Source organism: Copadichromis virginalis, linkage group LG4, assembly GCF_057382275.1.
Source record: "Copadichromis virginalis isolate Kocher_CV1m ecotype Utaka linkage group LG4, C_Virginalis_male_GT1.1, whole genome shotgun sequence".
Classification (NCBI taxonomy): domain Eukaryota; kingdom Metazoa; phylum Chordata; class Actinopteri; order Cichliformes; family Cichlidae; genus Copadichromis; species Copadichromis virginalis.
This window is the reverse complement of record NC_140621.1, coordinates 19707077-19725355: the sequence shown is the minus strand read 5'-3', so window position 1 is coordinate 19725355 and position 18279 is coordinate 19707077. Positions and strand designations below refer to the sequence as shown.

Genomic DNA, 18279 nt, shown 5'->3' with positions numbered 1-18279 from the left:
CAGCAGCATAAGTCTATTGTGGCATAACTAAGGGAGGGTTCAAGGTCATCTGATCTACCCGTAACTATAAGCTTTATCAAAAATGAGTTTCAAAAGTAGAGAGGGTGTTTGTCTCCTGAATCCAAACTGGGGGATGTCTCTACAGTACATGGGCTTTTGAAAACTATAGGAACCACAACTTTTCCTGCAGCCTGACAGTGAAGTGCTCTGATAGGATAATATTGTCCTATGAGGTCTTTAAGACATGACGGGGCCTGATTATTCACAATTTTGTATCGGAGAAGGTCATTTTAAATTTATTTTTGAACATAACATTTAAAAGTATTATAAACTGTGCAAAGTTTAAAAAACTATAACCTTGACATCACTCCAATATGGAATTTAACTGGATAAATGAACAATTGTGTGTGTTAAGCAAACACATCAGCAGATATACTGTATTGTGACACGAGCACTGTACAAGCACAACAGCACTTGATTAGATTATCATGTAGGCTACCCTTAGCTGCTGTTATGAGATTTGAATTCTCATCTCTGCAGACGGGGGGTGGCATGGAGGGCAGACTATGATGGCTGATTGCAGGACAAGGTTGGGGAAGCCAGTAGGTAACACAAGCCAAGGGACACACAATAAAGCTGTGACCCCTGCAGGTCAAGAGCTGCGAGTGGTAAACAGGAAGGAAATGTGAGCCAACAGGTAGACGCTGACTGCTGGATGTGCTAGTGTGGGACAGCACTATAAGATAATGTGACACGCAGATTACGAGGACTCAAGGGCAGAGGGATGAAAAGCAAAATATGGAGATGTGTTTTGCTGAGAGAGAGGGGAGAATAGGAAAAAATGTCAAACGGCAGCAGATTGATGTTCTTTTGGCAGCACTATCATTGAAACTAATGTTCAGATGTATCGCACACACATTTAAATCTCCTTTTGCTGCATGATCTGTTGATGGGCAAACAGCACAAAACACCAAACTAATAAACATAATTTAAAGCAACATGAAACTGATGTTGTCTATGCCAAATGACTATTTCATCTGAATGTCACAGCAGAAATTGGGTGCATAAGATCAGACAACATATTTCTGATCTACTATTGTCCAATTTTGGTGAACCTGTCCAAATTCTTGCCTCAGTTTCCTGTTCTTAGCTGATGGGAGGGGCACCTGGTATGGTCTTATGCTGATGTAGCCCATCTGCTTCAAGTCTTGAGCATTCAGAAATGCTTTGTTGCATACTTTGGCTTAAAGATGTAGTTACTTGTTACTGCTCCCTTCCACCTTGAACCAGTCTGGTCTCCTCTGACATCAACAGGGCATTTTCACCCAGAGAACTGCTTCTACCTGGATACTTTCTTTTTTTTTTTTTTGGACCATTCTCTTTAAACTCTGAAACAGCTATTTGGGAAAATCCCAGATTAGTGGTCTCTGAAATACTCACACCAGCCCATCTGGCACTATACAAATAATTAAAATCACCCTTCTTCCTCATTCTGATGCTCACTTTGAACTTCAGCAGGTCGTCTTGTCCATGACTACATGCTTAAATGGACTTAGTTGAACCCATGTGATTGGGTGATTAGATATTTGCTTTAACAAGCAGCTGACCACAAGCACCTAAGTAGCATATAACCATATAAGCATATAAGTAAGTAAAACCTTCTCCAGCTGCAACATTAAAGTGATATACATTTTGTATAATGAGTACTTTATGTTCTTTATGCTAAACTTGTGGCTTTTACTTATGTAAAAGTAAAAATAGTAAAAAATGTTGTTTGATATAAAACAGTTTTAATGTGATATAATTTTAAAAAATCCTGGAAATGATCATGCCACTGACACGTTAAGATTAAGATACCAAACAAAATCAGATGACATAACTGCCAGATGAAATAAAGTAAGCAAGCAAAGTTACTTTAGCTGTTTAAACCGTTGCGTGTCTGCTACTACTGTACCTGGCATTATGCCTGGATTAGCCCTTTGGGATGGACACATAGGCTTAGCCTGCTTGTCTGTATGGCACCTCAATAATTGATGCCCTCGCTTCATTGTCACCAAAAACTCATATCAAGAAAGGAGTGTCAGGCTCACCTTACTTATTAAGTCTGTGTGAAACTTTAATGTGCACCCCATCTTCAACTGAAAACAACCTGATGTACTTGGGCAAACCAGAGACACTAAACCCTGCAAATATCTTCAGGATGTCCAGCTTCTGCTGTGAAAAATATTGTCCGCATTTTTGACTCATCCCCAGTCTTTTAGAACTTGAAGGTATCAGAGATGTTGCTACCTGATAGTTTGTGCAAAGAGGTGCATCGTAAAAGATTTAACCGCCGTGTTAGGATGACTGAACGGGCTTTGTGAGCTCTGTGGAGGAACTCTATCCATAATGCAGGGGATGACAGCATTGCCTCTGTTCCCCAACAAGCATTATTTCTAAGCCTCTACTCATGATGTCTCTGTGAGGCTTCTTTAGAGGAAGGTGGTTTCTTCGAATTTATTTCCATACACAGTTCACATAACTGGTTGGCAGTTATGTTAATCATATTTAAAATATAGTTTAAGGTGTGTGTCTGTTAGCTAGAATAAGGCAAGTGTGCAATTTGAACTAAAAGCCACACCCTGTTTAAACCACCGAGCAGCTGTTGCATGTGCTGACGCATCCTCAGACTGATTAATAGCTGTCATGAAGAAGTAGACAGGTACTTTGCAGACCTTTTCAAGTAAGAAGGCACAATGAGATAAGGTGACGACTGTGATCCAGGACAAACCTAGAGGCCCAATAAAGAACGCTCGTGCGTAGGAGTTTGGTTAGTAAACACATTGCAACATCCGTAAGTGTCAGTAGATACCAATCAGCTTCAAAAAAAAAAAAAAAAAAAAGACATCCAGAAACTCAGACAGTGCTTATGTCTCCATCTGAAACTGAAATTTGGATACTTTTTTACAGCTTACTGTATACACCCATAAATTATTGCTTATATGCTGATCCTTTTGTATTATTTTGTCCTTTTAAAAGTCTGTGATTCTTGGTTAAATCCTCCTCTCCGCACAGCCATACTCACCACAGCTTGGACCTGGACAACCATGGGGAAAAGCACTGAGTGAAACTAAATTAAATTCATGTGATTTTTGAGGGGAAGACCACCAAGCATGAGTTTTTAAACTTTAGTTTACTGAAATGTATCCTGTATCCTAATGTGAGAACTGATGCTATGACATGATCAATTTGTTCTTTGACCTAAATGCACCCCTATTCTGAAGCATGCACTACATTTATAAATTGTTATTATAAGCATCTCAAAGCAATCATTGCCAACTCTTCATTCCCTCGTTGTTTAACACTGTCAGCTGCTCAGCAGGACTGGGCCTAAGTATATGATAGCACCTACCTTAATCTCATACTATCTACAGCCTGACAGACTCCCTTGTTCAACATGACTTAAAAAACCACTGTGAACTGTCAGGTTTCAGTTCCTCCTCTGAAAAGAAGAGACTATAGTCTCAATTTCGAGCTCAGGTCTTATAGGCCATCAGATCTGACTATTACATCAGGATTAGTGCCAGGTTTGCATCAACACCACCCCACTCCTTCACCTCAACACTCAACCCCTTCTTCCCTCTCTGTTGTCAGACTTCAGTGAATAGTGAATTATTCAGGATTAACAAGTAGTTGCAACATTAAACTCAATCGTGCTGTTTTTCATTAACCATCTCTGGGGGCAGTGGCTGGAGAGGAAAGGATGCTGCTCACGTGTGAAACAAGAAGATTCCTCTGACAGAGAGGTGACAGTGAAGAAGGTGACTGCAAGGGGACAAGTCAAAGGAGAAGCTTGGTGTGCGTCAATGTCGTGGGCTCCTCGACTGCTTCCTGGTAATGGATTGTATTGCTAGGTTTGACTGACGCAAAAGATCACCTGAGATCGAATGACACTGGCTAGACTTGGCAAATTGATTTTGATTGGTGTCACACGTTTGATGCTGTAGAAATAAAGCTGGGGTGTTTTTTGTTTTTTTAGCCCGAGATTACAAAGGTCCTGGTGTCGAATGAGACACATACAAAAAAGGAAACAACACATAGCACTCACATATTCACAAATGAAAAATGTTGAACAAATAGTTAAAGATTTCTAGAGACATAGTCTGTAAGAAAAACGGTAAAAATCCTATCATTTTGCCAGGACTATATTGCAAAATGTAGTCACCATACTATAATTTATTTGACAGTTTTATACTATTTTATTTTACAGGAGGATTTTTTATTTTTGTCAGTACAATGTTCTAGTTACAGCATTTAAAGAAATAATAGTTTAAATTCTGCACTATCCATTTAGTGAGTTTGTTTTAGGCAATTTTTACCGTAATTCTGTGCTTTTACAGTATATATCTAGTTTTACTGTAACGTTTACAACAGATTTTTACAGTAATAGTGTAATTTCCCCAGTAAATTATTTTGTGAAAATGTAGTAGCTGACATAACAAATACTTAATACTCATCATGTCTATAAGTGTCCCATATGTGTTGTAGCATTTTTTTAAATGTTGACATTTATTTAAAAGATAATGTTTACATTTACAGACATATTAACAGTCTTAATATTGTTTTCCTAAAAACAATGATTGCATTTCCCACGGAAATGCAGTGTATTAGTGGAAAACCCTAACAAAGCCAGCTGCAATCCTACTGGTGAGGAAACATTAGATCCCTAAAATAATTCAAGAAGCAAAATAGAGAGAGTGACCAACATTTTAAAAACAAACAAACATGGCAAACATCAAAAACTTGTCTCAAAGTGCATCTCTTCAATACATTTCTTAACACGAAAAGCACACCAGCTCCAGGTCCTGATCTGTAGCAGTATCAACAACAATGAGTTTAAAAGAACAAAGAGGTATAGCGAAAGGACAGGCAGATGAATGAATTACAGTAAGTCCTACATAATGGGCAGAGATGCCCAGAAATTTTTCTACCCAGCCTCATCCTCTCGTTCTTCTGCAAATCGCAGAATGCTTTGCTGTTAACAGAATGTTACCATATTTTTGAAATACATTCAACTTTCTGTAAAATCACTGTAATGATAAATTAAATTTACACCATAGATAGATAGATAGATAGATAGATAGATAGATAGATAGATAGATAGATAGATAGATAGATGCTTTAGCTTTAAATATGCATTTTTAAGCTAAAAAGTTAAGAAATGTTTGGCATAAATCATTGCTCCCATTTTTTTTACTTAGTATAACCATCCTCTGATTTAGATACTTTTTCACATTGCTCTTGCAAAAAAAAAGTGTGTAAACTATCTTGAATAAGGACTTATGAATACTGAAAAAAGCACAATAAACCTAGAAAATTAGAGGATCAGACAACAGAAACACAAGAGAAATATCCTATATAACAATATTTCTGCAGCATATATTTCTGTAGCCTAATGAGTCAAAACGTTATGAGCAGCTAGTCTGTTGGCTACTGACCACCTGCAGTAAACTTCTATGAGAAATTATACCATGGCGCCCTCTACTGCATATCAAAACGAGTGGATTTAATATACTTAATCTGATGTGGCACAGTCTAGATTATTTACTGATTATTGAGAAGATTAAATAACAATTTTGGTTAGAATAATAGTCATGTTTATTACCAAATACCTTAAATAAGCAATATCTGACCAATGTAACATCAGTAGAGATGCTTGAAAATACTTGGAACTTTGTAACATCAATTTAAGCAATAAAATGAGACCTAAGTAAAGGAATGATGGAGACAGAAATGATACACAGAGTCAAACAATATATAAACAGAGCTAATAGGTTCAACAGTGGATTGATTGCCAGTCATCTGCATTGATTCAAAGAACGTCAGATGTTTTCAATCTGTAGTGAATTTGGTCACATTCGAATTCATAGTGGAAGTAAGAGAAAGGAAAATACTCATACAGGCCTATAGTAACTCACTAGGTCTATCAAAACCTAAAACGGGAGCATTTTTAGCTTGTTGAAATACTGTCTGATAATTCATCGTTGCTTCAACATCAACATTTGAGGAAAACATGGTCTTCACAGCACACTGAGGAAGTTTTCAGTGGCTACAGATGGAAGTAGTTACTGGGATACAAAATAAAGTAGAAGAGGTAAGAAGCAGGGGATCCAAAAAGAAAGAACAGATGTTTATTAGCAGATTAAGAACTCGATGCACTTAAAGAGTTCAGTTTTCACGAGACACTGTTATCATTTTTGGGAAACACAAACATTAAATCTAATCAGTATCTTGTGCAGAAAATACAAAGATGTAAGAAGAGATATGATTTGAGGGGCGAAGGGAGATGGGAAAAAGAGGGGATGTTTCAAAATATGCATCAATGTGGGGAATCAGTAGAGAGAATGAAGCTGATCTTTAGAAAGCATGAAAATTTAAAAGCATTTGGACTTTTGTTAAAACTGTACAGAAAGCATTACGCAAAGAATAAGAATGGTGGGTGGCTATGCAGAAAGGGCCTATGATGCAACTCAAAAACATTAAGAAATCCCAACTGATGTAAAACTCTTAGATGTAGAAGAAGAAGAGCTACTCTTCAGGTACTGTTGCCTCTAATCACCACCTTTGTTTGTATTCAGAACTATGCAAAAGTCTTGAGCCACTAATTATTTCTTCATATTTCGTCTCCAAAGAGCCAGAATTTCTTGTAATTTTTTTTTACAAGTATACTTTCTGAAGCTCCTTCAAAGTATTTTCTTTGGACATTTCACTCATTTTAGGTCCAATCCTTGTACCTGACCCGTTTTTTTTTTGTTTTTGTTTGTTTGTTTGTTTGTTTGTTTGTTTGTTTGTTTGTTTGTTTGTTTGTTTGTTTGTTTGTTTGTTTGTTTGTTTGTTTGTTAAGCCAACTTAACACTGACTGAATTATTCACGCAGAAAAATGTGCACCATAGAATTTTAAATCAATGGTGACAAAACTGATTATCATTCAGCCATCTTTTGGCTGACATTTGAACATATCCGATGTATTGTGCTCTCTGATATGGATGGGTACAGTGTTTTAAATAAATGCAGACTGGCCAAAAGAACTGTTTCTCAAAGGATTAATACAATCATGTCAAACAGTCAAACATCTTGTCATTTGTGACTTCTACTTATCCCAGTGATAAACAGAGTAAATGCCTGTTTATGAACCATTTTCTGTACACATGACAAACATTGATGTATTTAACAAGATTTTCAAAGAGGAGTAAACTGTACTTCTGTAAAATTAAACAGTGGCGATAAAAACATGGCCAGGTAATACGTCTGGAAAGCATCTGATTGGGACCTGTTTCATTTTTCAGCAATTAAAATTAAACCACACAATGGAACATTATCAGTCCCTGACTGTCCATTCTGGAGCATTATTGAAGCAATGTGAGATCATCTTAACAGAACACAAAATTAAAGGCATCCACTACTTGGCAAAACAATCAAATAAACCTTTGCACAAAGATGAATAAAGAGCTAAAAGGATTTTTGCATGTAGCTCAGTCTGTTGCAACATGAGGTGTCCTGTGAGAAATTTCTGCTCTAATTGAAGCCATACAACCCTCTTTGAGTTCAACAATAATAGTTTTCCCCTGGTCTGAGAAAGCTCTGCATAGCAGGAACTGACTTATGTGATAGTAATTATACCAACAGACTTATAATCTATCCTAGTTCCTTAGAAAGAACAGTATTATGGAGGAATTTAATGTTGAAGAGGTTAAAGTGCTGAGAAGAAAGTATATATCTCTCTCTCCCTCCTTAGGTGAAAGAAACGAGCTTCAATATCCCAAATAAGATTTACCCATCTAATGAATTCTCATATCTGAGATTTAATTTGGATGTGAATAATTATGTGTTCTGTGAAAATGATATTGAAAATTAGAATAACGGTTTTCCATTGTGAATCAGTGCAGCCTCTCTGGAATAATATGTGCAGCTGGTAAGAAGATTGAATTACCACATTTGTCAGCAAAAGCAATCAGATTTTGAATGTGTGATGAAAATTGTAATTTGGACTCTCTTCGTTTTACTAGGGAAGTGTTTTGCTTTTTTTTGTTTGTTTGTTTTTTTTTAACATAAATGCAAGTTTTGTATAGATTTATGGCTGGCCTTGCAGTAAACCAGCTGAAGCCTGTAGTTGAAAAATCCTTTAAAATATTTTCTTTATGGAGTGATTATAATTAATTTGACATAAGCTTTTTAAAAATATATATTATTGATTTTTCTTAAAATTATTTTCTACATTAATTCATTAACTTTTTTCTTCATGATCTAATATTGTCATATAAATTTTGTTTTATGAATAATGAAAGTGGCTCTTTGGTTTCTATTTCATGGAATCCAGCATAAGAAAAATAACCTGAAAAAAACCCCCTCATAAATAAAATTCAGTGGTGGGTTGTTATCTCACAATTTTGATGTTATTTTCTCATATGTTTGACTTAGTAAGTCGAAATTTTGAATTCGACTTATTTATTTATCTATTGTTAGAAGCTGAAACATATGTAAGCTTTTTTCCCTGTATTGTAAATACAAATTAACGTGAAACTGAGAAAATAGCTTGAAATTTTGAGTTGTAGAGTCATTGTCAGAAGTTTATTATAACAACTGGAAATTTGGCTTATGAATGGCTAATAATAATAATAATAATAATAATAATAATAATAAAATTAGAAAACGGAAATAAAACGTCTTTTTGATTTCACCGGATATGACGTCACCCCGGCCTCTTTCCCGTGTCACCGTGAGCTGTGGTAGTCCCTGCCGCTGCTGCTGCCTGTCAACAAGACTTGTGTGTCCGGGTTTTTGTTTTTAGCCTTTTGTGACACTCTGTCTTCCACCACCATGCCCATGTACCAGGTAAAGCCCATCTGTGGGGGTGACATAAAGATTGATTTGCCCACCTGCATGTACAAGGTACCAAATATCCACGCGCAGCAAGGAAAAAGCTGCACCCCCGAACACGCGCTTCAGGTAACTAATCACATTTCGAAGTTATAATTTTATTCTTTTTATTATCATTATTATTATGATTATGATTATTAACTCTTTCGCTTGAGCTATGCTCCTCTCCCTGTTCGTTGTTTCCATTCATAGTTGCGCTTCTCGGACGCGATATTAGCTGGAGCTGTCTGTAGCCGAGCTAGCTAACTTAGCTTGTCAGGGAGTAATCTCAGTTTTAGGCTGATGCAACAACTACAGCGTGTCTCCGCTGTTTTACATCAAGATTATTAAACGGCATGCAGCAGTGAAACGGTTCGGTTAGGTTGTCTCCAGTCTGTGACATTGTTTTTAATGTAATCGATCAGGATTGTGTCTTTATTTGAGACCATTCTTCATTTGTGGGGGTGCACCGACCGTACTGTTTCATCTGCAAGTTCATGACACTGTATTGGGGAAATTGCAGCAGTCACGTTTGGTTACAAACTTAATGTTATCATAGATGTAATTATCTCATCGTTATAGACTTAACTAGGCAGCTATATACCAGCAAGTAATATTGAACCCATATTTACGTGTTACTGAATAGTCATCTTAATTAGAGATTTTTCATTTTAATTAATTTTACTGTTGGTTAATTATAGATTTTTCTTGTTTGATCATCATGGAGGCATGCTATTTCAGTGGCTGGACCAGTTTAGATCCAAAATGGCCAATAGAACCAGCTGTAAACCCCCCATGGTTTGATAGTGTAATATTTTTGCTTTCACTTTCAGCATCTGCAGTGGAGCATAAACGATTCTGTTGATTCATGACTCACAGCATGGCTTTCATGAATGTATAGCATGTTTTCTTTGCACATTTCAATGATGTTTATGTGATGAGATTGAGGCCATGAAGAGAATTTGAACTTCATCTGTCCTTAGAGATTTCTGGTGTTATGCATTAACCAGACATATAAACTTGTAGTCAGACTTCAGATAGATGTGTAGTCTTTGTGTATCTTGAAAATAGCTGACTGAGTAACCACTCAGCTCTGTTTACCTCTGCAGAGTTGAGTCACCACAACATTTTGATTGTAAAACTGATCAAAATTTAGTTTAAAAACAACAAATTAAGCATACTAAAAGTATAGCAAATTATGGGCCATTTTTTTCCTACTTTTTTTTTTGTCAAAGCAGCTGTTAGTAATTACTACATGGAATGACATAGGAGCTTCAAATTGGTACCATAGGTGTGCCTCATAGGAGGATAAGGGGTAGTCGCCAGTATTTGTTTGCTTTACATTAGTCATTCATGTGACTGGGTGGTTTAAGCCAGATTCAGTGTTGTTTTTTTGTTTTTTCTGTGTTGCTTCAGAATGGCGAGGTGGACCCAGCCGTCAAAGCTCTGGAGGCCCGGCAGGATGAGATCATGAGAAAACTCTATGAGCTGAAAGCAGCTGTGGAGGGCTTGGCCAAGACGGTGATGACCCCTGATGCCGATCTGGACCTGACAGTCAGCAGCAGCCTCTCCTCCCAGTGCTCCACAACCTTCAAAAACACCACAGACCTGGACACAGTACTGGGCAAGGTATAAAAAAAAATCTTTTTTTGTCTTTTGTTTGTCGCTACTGGTAACATTTCTTTCAAACTACTCACTGGCAGTAATTTTAACTGAATGCTTTACTGTTACTGCCTTTTCTTGCCAGTAGTAGTAATCTCTTATCCATCTTCCTGATCACATCTCCTCTGTCATTCCAGGTTTTTATACTGTTAACCTGCTCAACCTGGCTATAATTGAGTTTACCTTTTAAGCCTACCTTAGGGTATAGACTGAATATTAGCTGTATGTGCAGGCTGTAGTGGTGTCATAATAGCAGAGCCTATCTTTATGTGACCAGGATCTCGGTGCTCTCCGTGATATCGTCATAAACGCCAACCCGGTGCAGCCACCCCTGACCTTGCTGGTGCTCCACAGCCTGCTCTGTCAGCACTATCGAGTGCTCTCTACTGTCCACGTCCACTCCTCTGTTGCCAGTGTGCCACCACAGCTTCTGTCCTGCCTCGGACCACGGCACACAGACAGCTACGCCCGCCACATGTTTCAGCTGGGCTTCACCCTCATATGGAAAGATGGTGAGGTCACCTGGGCACTTTTGCACATTATAATAATAATAATAATAATAATAATGGATTGTTCTGAGTGTCAGATTTGAACAGTCACACATGCTTGAGGATGTTTTTCTGGTTTCTTCCAAAGAATCAGTTTAGAAATCCTACTTAGAAGTTCTAGAAAGTCAAGAACCTAAAACAGTAGTGGTCATATGTTCATTGTACATGGCCCTGTGTCCTTGCTCACTTTAATGTGCTGGTGCAAGGCAGTGCTGATACAGTTTAATTTGGATGTAATGTCTTGTGAAAGTATGTGGGTGGCTTGTTTCATAGAATTCTAGTTTTTCTAATACTATGAAACCAATTATCATATCATAACCACGTCAGGGTATTTTTAAAACAAACAAAAACAACTGCAATCAGACATAGTCTTCTGAGTAGGCGTTCAGCTACTTTATTCTTTAGTGTATAATTAGGAAGCAATGCGTCATTTATGAGATGCAGATAATGAATTCATTATCAAAAACACCTCAGTTTTCTAATGCAGTGAAGTCTGGGAATGCTGCACGCCCATATTGTGACTTACCATCAACATACTTTGCTGTTTTGTATATTTGACTCTTTACTTGAACTAGAAAAATTAGAAGCATGTCCTATTAAAACAAAAATTGTACCCATAAATCTATCAGGAAAGTGTTTACTGAGGTCAAAGATCCAGTGAGTAGTTGAGTTTTGTTCCCACAGACTCTTTTCATAGAATCTTTTTATACAGCCGCCCCCTCCTGGTCATTAGAAAGAATGTGGGTTTATGGCACTTAAGTGTTGGTTTCACTTTTTAGACCCATGCCCTACAAAAGCAGATGTTTTAATCTTTATATTGACACCATTTGTCTAAAAGTTATGATCTCATTTCTCTTCTGCATCCACAGTTCCTAAACCACAGATGAAGTTTAGCATCAAGAACATGTGTCCCGTTGAGGGTGAGGGCAACATAGCACGCTTCCTCTTTAAGCTGCTTGCCCCCTATCCCAGTGACCCCGCTGTTGCTACCCTGGTGGACAGCTGGGTGGATACGGCTTTCTTCCAGCTGGCAGAGGGCAGTGTCAAAGAGCGATCCACTGTTCTGCGGGCCCTAAACTCAACTCTGGGTTCCAACCCCTGGCTAGCCGGACCAGAGTTCTCCCTGGCTGATGTCGCCTGCTACTGCTGCGTGCTGCAGAGCGGCTCGGCCTCCTCATCTCCGGCTAACGTCCAGCGCTGGATCAAGTCTTGCGAGAACCTGGGCCACTTCAGCCATGCCAAGCTCCTTCTGAAATGACTTGGGCTGTTCCAGGACCAGACACCAGATGCAAAGTGAGAGAAGGGCATTAGAATAATAAAATATATCCCCGCCATGTCTGAAACACCTCCTGATGCTTCCTTCCTTGCTCTAGCGTAACACTGAACTGACACAGATGAAGTAGAAGCACTATGGCAGATGGGTAAAGTGACTCAACGGTATTTATTTTTGCCATGATGCTATAGAGAGATCCTAAAGCTGCATTTTGCAAGGGAGGAAGAATAAGGAGATGGTATGGACAAGGGTTTGGTGATGGGTTCAATCAGTGATACTAACGGAGGTTATTAGACAAACACACACACACACACACACTCTACACCTTCCACCCACTTTGTGCCTAACACGACCCTGTTAAAAATGTGTGTGGTGATGGGTATTGCTTGTTGTTTTCAGAAGTAATACTTTGTACCATTCGTGTGTTTTGTTTTTCTGAAATCATTAAAACTTCTACTTTCTACTTCAAACTTTGTGCCCAGGTTTGATTTGTTGCACTGTTTGATCACTTCAAAAACCATTTCACTCCAAGTAGACAAACGGCTGGCATTTACTGAAGTGCACATCTGTGTCTAACAGGTGGCAGGAGTGACATTAAGTGACAGAAGATAATTTTCTAGCATGTCATTCATCAAGCTTATTCAGATGTTTATCATATCCAGTCAAACAGAGGTGCACTGAACCAAAAGGGCGGAAAAAAACACACACAAGAACTCACTTCTTTGCTACAGGAATAGATTCACACCTACTACCAATTTAAAGTCAGCAACTAACCTAAAATGCATGTGTCTGGACTGCATTTTAGGGCCCCTAAACCCTGTATTGATCAGTGCATATTTTGCGTCATCCAACCACATATTAACGATACAGAAGCTGTGATTGAGCCTTTAGTACATTTACACGCTCTTCCTGGGTTCTCTACAGGTACTCCCAGCTTCCTCCTACAGTCCATAAACAAAGACCCCTGAACTCAGTGCAACTCCAGATACTTCTGTTTCATTTTACTTTGCAGCAGCAAAGAATTGTTGCTTTACTCTTTAATCTACACTCCTCCAGCTTCTTTCTCTGCAATCAGTTGTGTAAGCTGTTTTTTCTCCCTATCAGAAGCTGCACTATGGAACAGAATCCCAATTCAGAAGAGAAATAGGTTTTCAGTTTTCAAGTCCGTTTAATCCTCTGTGACTGCTGTAGGCAAACTCACGGAAAATCACTCAGAGAATATATTTAGGAATAATATATCGAAGGGAAAGCAAATCCCAAGGTTTTTCAGGCTCTCTGCGGGCTGGTTTTTGCATTTTCAAAAATGTCAGGTCTTCGACAGCTCGGGTCCAGACAGAGCCTGTGTTTGCATTCTCTGACAGCCTCCTGTTGGTCTCCAGGCAGCTGTCTGACAAGACGAAAGCTCTTAGCTGACATCCGGGCACATGGCAAAGAATACACTGGGGAAATGTGCACCACTGCTTTGCATCTTCCTCGCACACAAACACACCCGGACGCATTTGAAAGTGCAATGAGTGTTTGCCGAACGCGTTTGGTGCTGCATGTAAATAAGGCAGCTGATGTCATTCTGTAACTAATCTAATTACTTGTGCCTTGCAATTGGTTTTTATGAGAGGGGGGGGAAAAAAGGCGAGACACAAACAAACAAAAGGAGAGGGGAGGGGGTCTCTTCTTGTCGCTTTATATATGATATAAAATACAGACAGGAGATGCATTCTTACTGAACAGCTGTAGAAAAAAACTGAAACTGAAAGACAAAAATCACTTCAGTTTAACCCCGTGGCTACATCAAATCACAACAACAGCACAGATAAAGATGCTTTTTGTCAGTCCGAGTGTCAGTGTCTATGATTGTCAATCAGATGTTTTATTAAGCCATTCTGGAGTGGGAGACATATGCTTTGCCAACCAAAACAGGCAGGGGGGATAAATATTAGAAAGAACATTTGGGCTAAAGTGCCTGAAATGAGATATTGTTCAGTGTTCTCCTGTGATGACTTCAAAACAATATGGTTTGATTTTGTGTCGGTTAAAAGTCTGAGACAGCCATCGGTAACCCCTTCACTCGCTGACCAGAGAGCACAGGTTGCTGTTGTATCTCAAAAGCTGAATGCGCTCGAAATAGTCGTCAGTCAGAAAGTTTCTCTGTGACGTCACCAGGTTGCCCTTCTGGCTGAAGAGACGCTGGACGGGGGCCGTGGACGGCAGGGTGGTGTTGTATTTTAGGAAGAGCTGCTTCACTCTTGGGAAGTCCTGCAGGCACTCGAGGCTCTTCCCCGTTCCTTCTACATACTTGCGAATCTCCTCCAACACCCCCCGCTGCTGGATCTGGACGGCCGGTTTCACTGAGCCGTAGCTAAAGAAGTCATCCTCAGATTCAATGGTGGACAGGTTGCGGCTGGTGTTCGCCTCGGTTACGGTGCAGGGATCCATCTGGGACGCCTCCGAGGCCAGCAGGGCGCACATCTCCTCCCTCTCGGAGGCCGCCATCCACCACAAGCGAAACTGAGGAGTGGTCGCGGTCGCAATCTTCGCTTCGGTGCTGCCAAACAGCTCCTGGAACCGCACGTCGATAGCCATTACAATGGCGTTGATGGCATCGCCGAAGTATTTTGCGGCATCCTTCTGCTCATTTAGCTTGTTCTTCAGACTGAGTACGGTTGGGATGACCAGGCCCAGGTAGCATTTCTGCTCCGCCTGGAAAAGTTCGAGTGCAAATGCGAGCGGGTGAAACACAGTCACATATTCCTTCAAGAAGGCCATCTCCTCCGGCTGAAAGCGTGGGACCTCGAGGCGAGCGCAGAGCTCCGTCAGCTCCCGCTCGCTGAGAGAGACAATCTTCTGCACGGCACAGTACTCTACGTTCCAGCGTATAACGGTGGGGACGACGAGTGCCATCTTCCCTATCTCCTCTGCCGCGTCCATCCCGACCTGGAGATGGTGGCATTTGCTCCATATGGCAAACACTTTAGCCATGGCACTGTAATGTAGCTGGCACATGGGCCCCTGTGACACAGCCTGCCAGAAGTCATCAGTGACGATCTGCTCCAGGGTGTGTGACGCGCAGCGCTGCACGGTGGGCAGAAACAGCAGCATGTCCTGCTCCGGCTCACCCTCGAGCACGGTGCTCACGTTCTCGTAGAAACCGATGTCGTCGTCACTTTCTTGGCTGTCCAGCGCAAACTCCCTGAAGACACTGATGAAGGGGCTGCCGTTATCTGTGACTGTTGTCTGAACTTTACTCTCAATATTGTAGGCCACGTGGACGTCGTGTATGCGGCCGGCGATGGTGTCATACGTGATCCTGCCCTGCAGCCGTGCAAAAGCCAGGGCGGCGGATTTCCTCTCCAAAGAATCCATATCGATCCAGTGACAGGTCATCCCAAAGAAGCTCCTGTTGTGGGCTGTCCAGATGTCCGCTGTGGTGCACACATACTGGACGCTGCTGAGCTTAGACATCAACTCTTCCCGCATCTTGGAGAATCCATGGTCCACCTTAGTAAACAGGGTCACCCTGTCCATGGATTTGAGCCCTTCAGTTAAACCGGCAATCAGCTTCCTGAAGCCAGGCTGCTCCAGCACATAAAATGACTGGCAGTCCTCCACAATGAAGTTGAAGATCAGATCATCGATCTTTGCCTGGGTCAGGCATTTGGAGATGATTTCCGCTTTGAGCTTTTTGAGCTGGCAGTGTCTGCTTTCCTCACCGTTGTATTCCTCTTTTTTCCGTCCTCTCTTGGCATCAGGCCTGGCTTCACAGCCTAAATGTGTTCTCTAGAAAACAAAGAAAGATTTCATGGCAGTTGTTTTTTTTTTTCTTTAAACAGACTTTCCCAACATTTTATAAACTTTAATTGCACTGAAAAACACTCCTAAGAACACTTCTGCAGAGTAAAGCGACTGTTTGTGTTTTTTTTCTTTCCAGAGAAGTTGAGCACTACGAGCCTCCAGCGCCTGTAGCATGCAGCTGCAATGTAACGTTATTAATCACGAGGGTGGCTATTCATTCATTGAGTCTTTTAAACATTAACAAACACTGGAACGGGAAGTTGTACCGGGGCTGTTAGGCTGACTGACTTACGTCTAAATGTTTCTTTAGATTTGAAGTGGAGGTTTTTGACGTGGACAGCAGATTAACCCTCGGCAAGCACAGATTACACTGGACGATGATATTTTTCCCTTGATCTGCCTTGTACGTGAAATGGTGTCGATAACGCCAAGTATTAATGGCCGATTTGGTCTCGCCGCTGGTTTCTTGGTGATCCGCATCCATTTCGAATTCTGTCTCTGTTGTTACTGGTACCTTGAAATATAATAAAAGTATCGTAATCCGATTTAGTAATCGTGATTACACGTAAAGTAACGATGGCGGTAGAGCAATCCTCATGAAAAAGGGGCAGGCCTTTGTTCAGATGCTTCCCAGAAAACGAAGAAGGAGACGACAACACCGTCAGCTAGCTTCCCCACATGCGCTCTGAGAGCAGCAACGGCAAAGAATGGGAACACTGGCGGAAGTACGCATGCGCCATACCCAAACGAGTCCCATCAGAGTGTCGTCACTGTCCGCTCCTTGTACGTTTGATTGCGTTGACTGTGGCGCGTTTTCACCAGCAGTTCCTTTTCCCCTCTGTGTTTCTGCGAGTTGGCGCCACCACCAGGCAGCAGACGTAAGAAACGACAAACGACGCAATCAATGGAGACATTGTTTCAAAGACCGAATATATTAAATGAGCAAGCAGTTACAGAAAATAACCATGCGAAGAAAATTAATGGGGGAAAAAGAGAAGCTTAGAACAGTTTCCTTTTACAGCCTATCACAAGTTTCACTCAGGGGATCTGAAAGGCTAAAACGACAGTAACACAAGCACAACTGTTGGATTGTTTTAGTCTGGACAGCCTTTAAAGTTGTTCAGATTCAGCGGACAGACAGATGTTCGTGCATCATTTAACGCAAAGGTATGAAGTGGTATTGAGCCCGCTTTGTTCTGACTTTTAACTGAGTCCCATTCGTTTCCACACCGCACTTTCAGTTTTTAGGTGCATATTTCTAAACAGCGGTCAGTTTTTCTTTTCTGTTTTTTTTTTATTTGTACATTTTTGTTGTACAGGTTTATACTTTAGTGTCATTCTCTTTCTATTGTATTAGTGTTTTTATCATATTCCTTCAGCAGCTGGAAAGGTGGCCGTCCTCCCTGAGCTTGGTCCTGCTCGAGGTTTCTTCCTGTTAAAAAAAACTCTTGCCAAGAAGGGTTGCACGATTCTTGGGGGGGTGGGGGGCTCTAATACCGCGGGGTCTTACCTAATAGTATAAACCACATTCAGGGGACTATTGTTACTAATTGACTCTATATAAATGAACTTGAATTGTTAGCTTTACAGTTGGCTGTGGTGTGCAGCTATGTAATGTTAATGTAATATAAAATCTTTAATCCCTGAGAGAACATAGAAAAAATGTATTAAATTTACTGAGAAGCAGGAAACATTACATTTTAAATTAAGGAATGCATCAACTTTCTTTCTGTGTTTTAACGAGGTTATGGAGCACTTTCTTTTCTTTTCTTTTCTTTTCTTTTTTTAAAACATTTGTTGGCATTTTATTTATTTATTTATTTTTAAATTTCTAATTTAAATTTATTTATTCTTTCACAAATCATGGTCACAATACATAATGAAAACGTTGCCATTATACAAAAAGAGAGAGAGAGAGAGAGAAATTGAGCACTTTCGTGACATAATAAAATAAAACAACTCATGACACAAATAAATACTCTTCATTTGCTTTATAATACACACTGCTGGCACACATGGAAATTATATACAACCTGGCCAAACAATCAGACAATATGCTGTTTGTTACGGCTCTCTTTACTGGCGTTTCTGTTATTCTTTCGTTTATCTGAG

The 18279-nt window shown here is 40.1% G+C and overlaps 2 protein-coding genes across 3 annotated transcripts; one reads left to right on the top strand and one right to left on the bottom strand.

Annotated features, from left to right (window-relative positions):
* The first annotated feature begins 8728 nt into the window (after window positions 1-8728).
* aimp2 (aminoacyl tRNA synthetase complex interacting multifunctional protein 2) lies at window positions 8729-12848 on the top strand. Of its 2 annotated transcripts, none has more exons than XM_085454074.1 (4): window positions 8729-8871; window positions 10312-10524; window positions 10835-11069; window positions 11975-12848. In XM_085454074.1, exons 1-4 carry the CDS (start codon window positions 8857-8859, stop codon window positions 12361-12363), a joined length of 852 nt encoding a protein of 283 aa, XP_085310200.1. In that variant the 5' UTR covers window positions 8729-8856; the 3' UTR covers window positions 12364-12848. The 2 variants fall into 2 exon arrangements, with proteins under 2 accessions (XP_085310200.1, XP_085310199.1); XM_085454073.1 differs by having other exon boundaries at window positions 8729-8985.
* Window positions 12565-16901, bottom strand: LOC146711275 (uncharacterized). The gene is made up of 2 exons (XM_085454072.1): window positions 16460-16901; window positions 12565-16152 (listed from the first exon to the last, which is right to left on the bottom strand). Exons 1-2 carry the CDS (start codon window positions 16649-16651, stop codon window positions 14440-14442), a joined length of 1905 nt encoding a protein of 634 aa, XP_085310198.1. The 5' UTR covers window positions 16652-16901; the 3' UTR covers window positions 12565-14439.
* Between the last annotated feature and the right edge of the window lie 1378 nt (window positions 16902-18279).